This window comes from Penaeus vannamei, chromosome 42, assembly GCF_042767895.1.
Source record: "Penaeus vannamei isolate JL-2024 chromosome 42, ASM4276789v1, whole genome shotgun sequence".
NCBI lineage: Eukaryota > Metazoa > Arthropoda > Malacostraca > Decapoda > Penaeidae > Penaeus > Penaeus vannamei.
In genome coordinates this window covers 25325299-25335298 of record NC_091590.1, presented here as the reverse complement: position 1 = coordinate 25335298, position 10000 = coordinate 25325299, and the positions used below count along the sequence as shown (strand labels likewise).

General features: G+C 46.2%; 1 protein-coding gene across 1 annotated transcript in view; it reads right to left on the bottom strand.

Moving 5' to 3' along the window:
- LOC113824980 (uncharacterized) overlaps positions 1-9141 on the bottom strand; it is a 27848-nt gene extending 18707 nt beyond the window's left edge. Inside the window, exon 1 of the mRNA XM_070118475.1 lies at positions 8976-9141. Coding sequence (XP_069974576.1) covers positions 8976-9027 — 52 coding nt within the window. The 5' untranslated portion in view covers positions 9028-9141. The remainder of the gene's footprint in view (positions 1-8975) is intronic.
- Between the last annotated feature and the right edge of the window lie 859 nt (positions 9142-10000).

The window sequence follows — 10000 nt, the reverse complement described above, 5'->3', positions numbered from 1 at the left end:
ATGGAGGGAGAGGGGAGACGAACTGGTTCTCGCAAGGTGTCTCCACGAAGGGGACGTAGCCTGGAGGAGGGAGAGGGAGAGACGGGGGATAAATGGAGGGAGAGGGAGAGAGGGGGATGAATGGAGAGTGGAGAGGGAGAGAGGGGGATGAATGGTGGGAGAGGGAGAGAGGGGGATAAATGGAGAGGGAGGGACGTAGCCTGAAGGAGGGAGAGGGAGAGAGGGGGATGAATGCAGCGAGAGGGAGAGAGGGGGATAAATGGAGGGAGAGGGAGAGAGGGAGGACGAATGGAGGGAGAGGGGAGACGAACTGGTTCTCGCAAGGTGTCTCCACGAAGGGGACGTAGCCTGAGGGAGGGAGAGGGGAGAGAGGGGGATAAATGGAGGGAGAGGGAGAGACGGGGGATAAATGGAGAGTGAAAGAGGGAGGGGATGAATGGTGGGAGAGGGAGAGAGGGAGAGGGGGGATGAATGGTGGGAGGAGGGAGTAGGGGGATGAATGGAGGGAGAGGGAGAGAGGGGGATAAATGGAGAGGGAGGGACGTAGCCTGAAGGAGGGAGAGGGGAGACGGGGGATAAATGGAGGGAGAGGGAGAGAGGGGATAAATGGAGCGAGAGGGAGAGAGGGGGGGTGAATGGAGAGGGAGAGAGGGGGGATGAATGGTGGGAGAGGGAGTAGGGGGATGGATGGAGGGAGAAGGAGAGAGGGGGATAAATGGTGGGAGAGGGAGAGAGGGGGTTAAATGGAGAGGGAGGGACGTAGCCTGAAGGAGGGAGAGGGGAGACGTAGCCTGAAGGAGGGAGAGGGGAGACGGGGATAAATGGAGGGAGATGGGAGACGGGGGATAAATGGAGGGAGAGGGAGAGAGGGGGATGAATGGAGGGAGAGGGAGAGAGGGGGATAAATGGAGAGGGGGGTAGCCTGAAGGAGGGAGAGGGGAGACGGGGGATAAATGGAAGGAGAGGGAGAGAGGGGGATGAATGGGAGGGAGAGGGAGAGAGGGGGATGAATGGAGGGAGAGGGAGAGAGGGGGATGAATGGAGAGTGGAGAGGGAGGGGGATGAATGGTGGGAGAGGGATAGAGGGGGATAAATGGAGAGGGAGAGAGGGGGGGATGAATGGTGGGAGAGGGAGAGAAGGGGGATAAATGGAGAGGGAGGGAGAGTCTGCCTGAAGGATAAATGGAGAGGGAGAGAGGGGGATGAATGGAGTGGAGAGGGAGAGACGGGGGGATAAATGGAGGGAGAGGGAGAGAGGGGGATAAATCAGAGAGGGAGAGAGGGGGATAAATGGAGAGGGAGAGAGGGGGATGAATGGTGGGAGAGGGAGTAAGGGGGAATGAATGGTAGGAGAGGGAGAGAGAGGGGATATACGGAGAGGGAGAGAGAGGGAGGGATGAATGGTGGGAGAGGGGAGTAGGAGGATAAATGGGAGAGAGAGAGGGGGGGTGAATGGTGGAGAGGGAGAGAGGGGGAATGAATGATGGGAGAGGGAGAGAGGGAGGATAAATGGAGAGGGAGAGGGGGGATGAATAGTGGGAGAGAGGGAGAGACGGGGGATAAATGAGGGAGAGGGAGAGAGGGGGATAAATGGAGAGGGAGAGGGAGTAGGGGGGATGAATGGTGGGAGAGGGAGAGAGTGTGGGGATAAATGGAGGGAGAGGTAGAGAGGGGGGATGAATGGAGAGGAAAGAGGGGGGATGCGAATGGTGGGAGAGGGAGAGAGGGGGAAATGAAATGATGGGAGAGGGAGAGAGGGAGGATAAATGGGAGAGGGAGAGGGGGGATGAATGGTGGGAGAGGAGAGACGGGGGGATAAATGGAGGAGAGAGGGAGAGAGGGGGATAAAATGGAGGGAGAGGGAGAGAGGGAGGACGAATGGTGGGAGAGGGAGAGGGGGGACAAATGGAGGGAGAAGGAGAGAGAGGGGGATGAATGGTGGGAGAGGGAGTAGAGGGGGATAAATAGAGAGGGAGAGAGGGGGGGATGAATGGTGGGAGAGGGAGAGAGGGGAATGAATGGTGGGAGAGGGAGAGAGGGGAATGAATGGTGGGAGAGGGAGTAGGGGGATAAATGGAGAGTGGGAGAGAGGGGAATGAATGGTGGGAGAGGGAAAATGGGGGATAAGGTGAGAATACATTTGATAAATAAATGCACAAATGGTGAACAGATAAAAAATAAAATAAAAGTGAATAAATAGTGGACGAGGGAGAAAGGGTGAATAAATGGAGGAAGAGGGAGAGGAGAAAGTGGGGATAAATGGAGGGAGAGGGAGGTAGCAAGGAGGAAGAAGGAGAGGGAGAAGGGGAATAAATGGAGAAGATGGAGAGGGAGAAGGAGGAATAATTGGAGGAAGATGGAGAGGGAGAAGGGGAATAAATGGAGGAAGAGGGAGAGGGAGAAGGGGGAATAAATGGAGGAAGAGGGAGAGGGGAAAGAAGAAGAGAGAGAAACCAAGATATTAGAGGGAGACAGTGATGGAGGAAGTAGAAATGAGTAAATGCTGGAAGAGGGAAAGGGGGAAACGAAGAATGAAAGAGAGAGAAGAGAGATGAAGCAAAGTGATGATGGAGGGAAATGGTGATGGGAAAAGAGAGAATTTGGGAAGTGAGATGAAGAAATAAACGAATAATAGAATAGGAGGAAAGGGGGGGCGAATAACGAATGAGTGGATAGAAAAAAGGGAGAGGAAGTAAAGTGGGGGATGGAAGAAAATGGCGAATGAAAGGGAGGAAAGAAAGAAGAGGAGAGAAAGCGAAGAGAGGAAGAGGGAAATGGCGAAGGTGTGGAGAGAGAGAGAGAGAGAGAGAGTGAGAGAAAGAGAGAGAGAGAGAGAGAGAGAGAGAGAGAGAGAGAGAGAGAGAGAGAGAGAGAGAGAGAGAGAGAGAGAGAGAGAGAGAGAGAGAGAGATTAAATGGATACCAGAAGGAAATGGTGGAAGAGGAAATGAGAAAGGAAGTGACGTGATGATGGTGGGGAATAGTGAAATAACGATAGAAAGATAAAAAGCAATTGACAACGGATGAAAATAAGTAAAAACGTATCTCAACGCGTGAATAAAGAAGGAAAAAGAGAGAGAAAGATAAAAGAGAAAGATGAGAAACAAAGATAATGAACAACAAGAATAAACACGCAGACAGATAGAAGACGGAAGAGCAAGCTGACGATGAACTAAAACAGAGAATGACCAAGTAAATATATGATAAATATGCGATGCGGTAAATCAATAACCTATTTATATATGCAAATCTTCCCGGGCAGGGAATCGAACCCAGGAACTAAACATTTAAAACACACAACCCTCGCAAAAAAAAAAAAAAAAAAAAAAAAAAAAATAGAATAAGAAAAATAATATAAGAAATATAATTATAATGAATTAAAAAATTAACTAGAATGTCAAGTGAACTCCATGCGACCTGCACATCTCACACCCTAGACCTGTAGCACCTAACCTTTTTATTTCTTTTAGGACTGCACCCTAAGCTCACGCGAGTCCTTCTGCACCACCCTGTTTCAACCGCCCATCGCCATCAGAATTACTCTTCTTACTTAGGTTCTCTGTGTGCCCTTATGACAGAGGAAAATCAAAATAAAGAGTAAAAATAACTTATTGCCTATGTTAATTATACCTGACGAGCCATTTACTCCGTCCAATCTCAGAAAAGGAAAAACTGGCAACTCACGCCGAAGGCTCTGATTCTCCGTCTTTTTTAAATAATAATACAGTGGTGAAATAAGTACGTTTCAATAATAAAAAAAACAAAACAGTAAAAGCTACGTATATACGTTTTACATGGCAACACATACGTAAACATTGACCATAAAATGATTAGAGTAAATACATAGAAATGTAAATAATTGAAACTGAAATAAAAGGCTTGACGAATCGAAATCCTCCAGAGTCCGGGTGAGTTACCAATTACTCTTTTTCCTGATATTTCTCACGGGCAGTCAGCCAGAGCGTTCATGAATACAAACACAAAGCTAGGTTACTTGACTGTCTTTCTCTCTGTGTACGATGTAATAATGCTGTAACACTTTTTTATTTTTAGTCGAGTATGCAGATGCCTTCCCTGACAAGGACTGGAACACACGCACTCCCGATATTTACATAAATTTAGAAAGAAAATTATGAATGAGAAGGAACAGTTCCTTAGCAGAATATATTGGCGTTTCAGTTAACATCTTTCTTAGGATCTAATACGTATGATTTTTACTTAGGAAAGCCATGATTACTCATTCTCTTTTGATCCTTTTTATATACACTTTTCACTGTATTTCACTGAAGTCGATGAATATGTTAGAATAAGAGTTTTATAGGTACAATTGTAAAGGAATGAGTTTTAGGGAAATGCTTATTTTAAAAATCGAGTTTCGTTGTGAATACTAATGTATATTCATAAAAAAGTATAAAAAACGCTAGCTTAACATGTCCGAATATGATTACAGAATAATTGAGATGTATTAGATGAGCAAATTAACACGAAGACGAGTTAATTAGAATAAGCCAAAATAAAAAGGAACAATAAATTTAAGAGAAAACAGAGATGCAATTATCCAATCGAAAACAGCTCATATATTCATATAATATTCTTTTCGCTTGTATAAATATGGACGAATAGGTATGTGAAGAGAAAGACAGAAGGAGAGAGAATGTGTTGAAGTGATCTATTGAGAGCAAGAGAGAAAGGGAAAGATAAATTGACAGATAAAACAGATAGACAGCGTGAAGGGAGAAGAGAGAGAGCGGGGGAGTGAGACAAACTCACATACACACATACAGGGAGAGAGAGAGAGAGAGGGAGAGAGAGAGAGAGAGAGAGAGAGAGAGAGAGAGAGAGAGAGAGAGAGAGAGAGAGAGAGAGAGAGAGAGAAAGAGAGAGAAAGAGAGCGAGAGTGAACGAGAGAGAGAGAGAGAGAGCGAGAGTGAACGAGAGAGAAAGAGAGCGAGAGTGAACGAGAGAGAGAGAGCGAGATCGAGAGTGAACGAGAGAGAGAGAAAGAGAGCGAGAGTGAACGAGAGAGAGAGAAAGAGAGCGAGAGTGAACGAGAGAGAAAGAGAGCGAGAGTGAACGAGAGAGAGAAAGAGAGACTGAGTGAACGAGAGAGAAAGAGAGAGAGAGTGAACGAGAGAGAGAGAAAGAGAGCGAGAGTGAACGAGAGAGAGAAAGAGAGCGAGAGTGAACGAGAGTGAACGAGAGAGAGAGAAAGAGAGCGAGAGTGAACGAGAGTGAACGAGAGAGAGAGAAAGAGAGCGAGAGTGAACGAGAGTGAACGAGAGAGAGAAAGAGAGCGAGAGTGAATGAGAGAGAGAGAAAGAGCGAGAGTGAACGAGAGAGTGAACAAGAGAGAGAGTGAACAAGAGAGAGAGAGAGAAAGAGATCGAGAGTGAACGAGAGAGAGAAAGAGAGAGAGAGCGAGAGCGAGAGTGAACGAGAGAGAGAGAGCAAGAGATCGAGAGTGAACGACAGAGAGAGAAAGAGAGCGAGAGTGAACGAGAGAGAGAGAGAGAGTGAACGAGAGAGAGAAAGAGAGCGAGAGTGAACGAGAGAGAGAGAGTAAGATCGAGAGTGAACGAGAGAGATATAGAGAGCGAGAGCGAGAGTGAACGAGAGAGAGAAAGAGAGCGAGAGCGAAATCGAGACTGAACGAGAGAGAAAGAGAGCGAGAGTGAACGACAGTGAGAGAAAGAGATCGAGACTGAACGAGAGAGAAAGAGAGCGAGAGTGAACGAGAGAGAGAGAGAGAGAGAGAGAGAGCGCCACGCCCTGTTTCCTGAAGGCCTTGTGGACAGCTCAAGATTCAGCCCTTATTAGTCACTGCAATTACCTGATCACGTGCAACATGCAACAAATCGACCCAAAAAAAAACAAATAAATGGATAAATGAGATAAATGGATAAATGAGAGAAAGAAAGAATCAACAACTCAGCACAATCGACCCAAAAAAAAAACAAATACATTCACCCCCAGAAAAAAAAAATTCTCCCAATCACATAAAAAAAGAGAAAAATAAAAGAAAAATAACCCCCACAAAAATAATGATAATAATAAAAAAAATAGATTTTTTTTCCCAATCAAATTTAAAAAAATGAAAAATAACCCCCACAAAAATAATGATAATGATAAAAAATAGAAAAAAAATATATGACAATGAAGAAATAATCCCACAAAAATAAACGACAATGATAAAAAAGTAGAAAAATGTGATAATGGAAAAATAACCCCTACGAAATATCATGATAATAATAATAAAAAGTAAAAAAGGGAATAATAATGAAAAGATTGAAATAAAAATGATACAAAAAGGAAATACATTCACACCAAGACAAAGAAAAATGACGAAATATTTATCCGATACAAAATACAAAAGATTCATAGGTAAATAGACGTATAATGATGATAATGATAGTGATAATGATCAGAGTAGTAATTGTGATAATGATAATGTCAATAAGAGCAATGGTACTATCTCTACTACTGATAATAATGATAATGATAATGGTAGTAATTATGATGATAGTAATGGCAATAGCAATAATGGTAATGATGAAAATAACAATAACAATAATAATAATAATAATAATGATAATGATAATAACAATTATAACAATAATGATGCTATCAAAAATGACAAAAATGATAATGATAATAATAATAATAAGAATGATAATGGTAGTAGTAAGAATATGATAACGTTAATAATAGTAATAATGATAACAAAGCGGTAATAGTAATCATAATAACAATAATAATGATATCAATAACATTTATCCTTTTCATCATCATTATTATCTTTATTGCCATCATCATTCTCATCATCTTTGTTATTATCACAAACATCATCATCATTATTATTATTATCAATATTATCATAATTTCTTTTATTACCATTACCATTATCATAAAAATGATAACAATAATAATAATAATTCTACCTATTCCCCGCAAAAACATCGCCCCTCCCCCAAAAACAAACAAACAAACAAACAAACAAAAAACGAAAAAAAACACCACATGCCCTAAAAAAAAAAAAAAAAAAAAAAAAAAAACAATTGTCGGCAACCCAGAGCCGGGGCGAGCGCGCGCGGGCCCGAAACACACTCACAGGAGGCGAACCCAAGCACACGCAGGCACGTACTTCCTTTCTTCCTTCCTTGTTCATTTCTTCCTTCATTTTTTTTTAACCTCTTTTTGTTCATTTTTTCGTCCCATTTCATTTTATTTATTTCCTTCCTTCCTTCTCCCCTTCCCTTCATTCAATTTTATCTATTTCCTTCCTTCCTTCCTTCCTCCCTTCCTTCTCCCTTTCCCTTCCTCCCTTTCTTCTCCCCTTCCCTTCCTTCCTTCCTCCCTTCTCCCCTTCCCTTCCTTCCTTCTCCCTTCCTATCTTCTCCCCTTCCCTTCTTCCTTTCTCTCCTTCCCTTCCTTCCTCCTTTCATTCAATTTTATCTATTTCCTTCCTCCCTTCCTTCTCCCCTTCCCTTCCTTCCTTCCTCCCTTCCTTCTCCCTTCCCTTCCTTCCTTCCTCCCTTCTCCCCTTCCCTTCCTTCCTTCCTCCCTTCTCCCCTTCCCTTCCTTTCTTCCTTCCTCCCTTCCCTTCCTTCCTCCCTTCTATTCTTTAACTCTTGTCCCTCATTCCTCTCTTCCTTCCTTCTCTCCTTCCTCTCATCCTCGCATCCTTCCCTCCTCTCTTTCCTATTCTTTCTTCCTTCGATCCTTTATCGCACTTTCCCTTTACCCTTCTTCTTTCCTCCCATTCTTTCTTCTGTCTTTCCTTACTCCCTCTCCTCTCTCCATCTTCCTCCTCTCCATTCCTCTTCCCCTTCTCCCCTTCCTCCCATCCCATCATTCCTCTTCCCTCCTTCTCTGCTTCCTTCCATTTTCTTTCTTCCCTCTCTCCTCCTCCTTCTTGTCCCTCTTATTCCTTTTCTTTCATTTCTAACTTCACTTCAACTCCCTCTCTCCCCCCTTTCCCTCTGCTCCATTCTCTCGCACCTTCCCCCAGTCCCTCCTTTCGATTCCTCCTTCCCTTCTCCCCCTCCTTTCCACCTTCCCTCCAGTCGTCTCTACCCTCCTCCTCTCCCTCCAGTCCCCTCTTCCCTCCTCCTCTCCCTCTACTCCTCCCTTCCTTCCCTCCTCCCCTCCTCCTCTCCTCTTACCCTATACCCTCCTTTCCTCTTTCCTTCCTTCCCTCCTTCTCCTCCTCCAGTCCTTCCCTCCTTCCCTCCTTTCCTTCCGTCCCTTCTCTTCTCCCTCCAGTCCTTCCCTCCTTTCCTCCTCCTCTCCCTCCAGTCCTTCCCTCCTTCCCTCCTCTCTTCTCCCTCCAGTCCTTCCCTCCTTTCCTTCCGTCCTTCTCTTCTCCTCCACTCTTCCCTCCTTCCCTCCTCCTCTCCCTCATTCCCTCTTTCTCTCCTTCCCTCCTCCTCTCCCTCCAGTCCTTCCCTCCTTCCCTCCTCCTTCCCTCCAGTCCTTCCCTCCTTCCCCTCGTCCTCTCCCTCTCTACTCCTATACCCTCCCTTTCCTTCCTTCCCTCCTTCTCCCCCTCCAGTCCTTCCCTCCTTTCCTTCCATCCCTTCTCTTCTCCTTCCACTCCTTCCCTCCTCCTCTCCCTCCAGTCCATTCCTCCTTCCCTCCTCCTCTCGCTCCAGTCCCTCTTCTCTCTTTCCCTCCTCCTCTCCCTTCAGTCCTTCCCTCCTTCCCTCCTCCTCTCCCTCCAGTCCATTTCTCCTTCCCTCCTTCCCTCCTCCTCTCCTCCTCTCCCTCCAGTCCCTCTTCCCTCCTTCGCTCCTCCTCTCCCTCCAGTCCATCCCTCCTCCTCTCCCTCTAGTCCCTCTTCCCTCCTTCCCTCCTCCTCTCCCTCCTTCCCTCCTCCTCTCCCTCCTTCCCTCCTCCTCTCCCTCTTCTCTCCTTCCCTCCTCCTCTCCCTTCAGTCCCTCGTACCTCCTCTCCTCCCCTGCACTCCCTCGAGCTTACCGCCGTGTGATCCATCGGGACCGAAGAGCGAGTCGTCGAGAAGCCAGAACATCCCGTTGAGTTGGAGGAAAGCAAGGGGCGAGCGATTCCGTCTGCGACCGCCGCCTTTCCTCGGCTTCTCTCCTTAAAGTCGTCTGTTTTTTTCTGTGTTTACTGTTCTGTTTTATCAGTTCTATCTGTTTTACCAGTTCTTTTATTTTTCTGTTTTTCTTTCTGTTTTATGTTTTCCGTTTCTCTATTTTATACTTCTCTGTTCTCTCTTTTTATTTGTACTCCCTTATCTCCGAGTTTTTGTTATTTTTCCTTTCTCTTTGTCTTTTCTTTATTTTGTTCGTTCTCTCTCTTTTCTCCCCTATCTGTGTTTTTTCTCTCATCTAAGTTCTCTCTGTTCTCCTTTATCTGTTTAATCTTCTCTCCCTCATCCGTGTTTTCTCTATTCTCTTTCTGTGTTTTATCTGCTATGTCTTATCTCTTCTAATTTCTCTTTTTTCTCCCGTTCCCTTTCCTTTCGCCAAGCGCCAAGTCGATAGATAACCGCTATCGCTCACATCTCAGCCAGATAGCGTCGACCCTCTTATCTCGGGCGGCGGCGGCCCTGCGCTCACGCCTCGCTACTCAGATGCCCTCGATAGATACGTCCACGCTCTTTCCCCGCGTGTTCCCGATAGACCGGAGGCCGATCTCGTGTCCCGCCGAGGCCCTCGATAGACAGCGGAGTCCTCGGCCGGTCGCTCCCGATAGATAAGAGCGATAAGGGAGCGGCGCTTATCGCTGACGGATGAGAGTCATCATCTCCGTGTTAATGTTGCTCGCATCGGAGGCGACCACGCCCTCGCGGCCCCCGTGGAAGCCTAAATATGGAGCTCCTTTCTCGCCGCCCGCGCGGGCGCCCTGCCCTTGGCACGGGAGGGAGGGGCAGGAGGGGCGGGGGAGGGAGGGAGAATGGCGGGGAGAGGGGTAAAAAAGGGTGGGTGAGAGGGGGAGGGGAGGGGGAAGGTAGGGGAAGGTGGGGTGAGCGGGAGGAA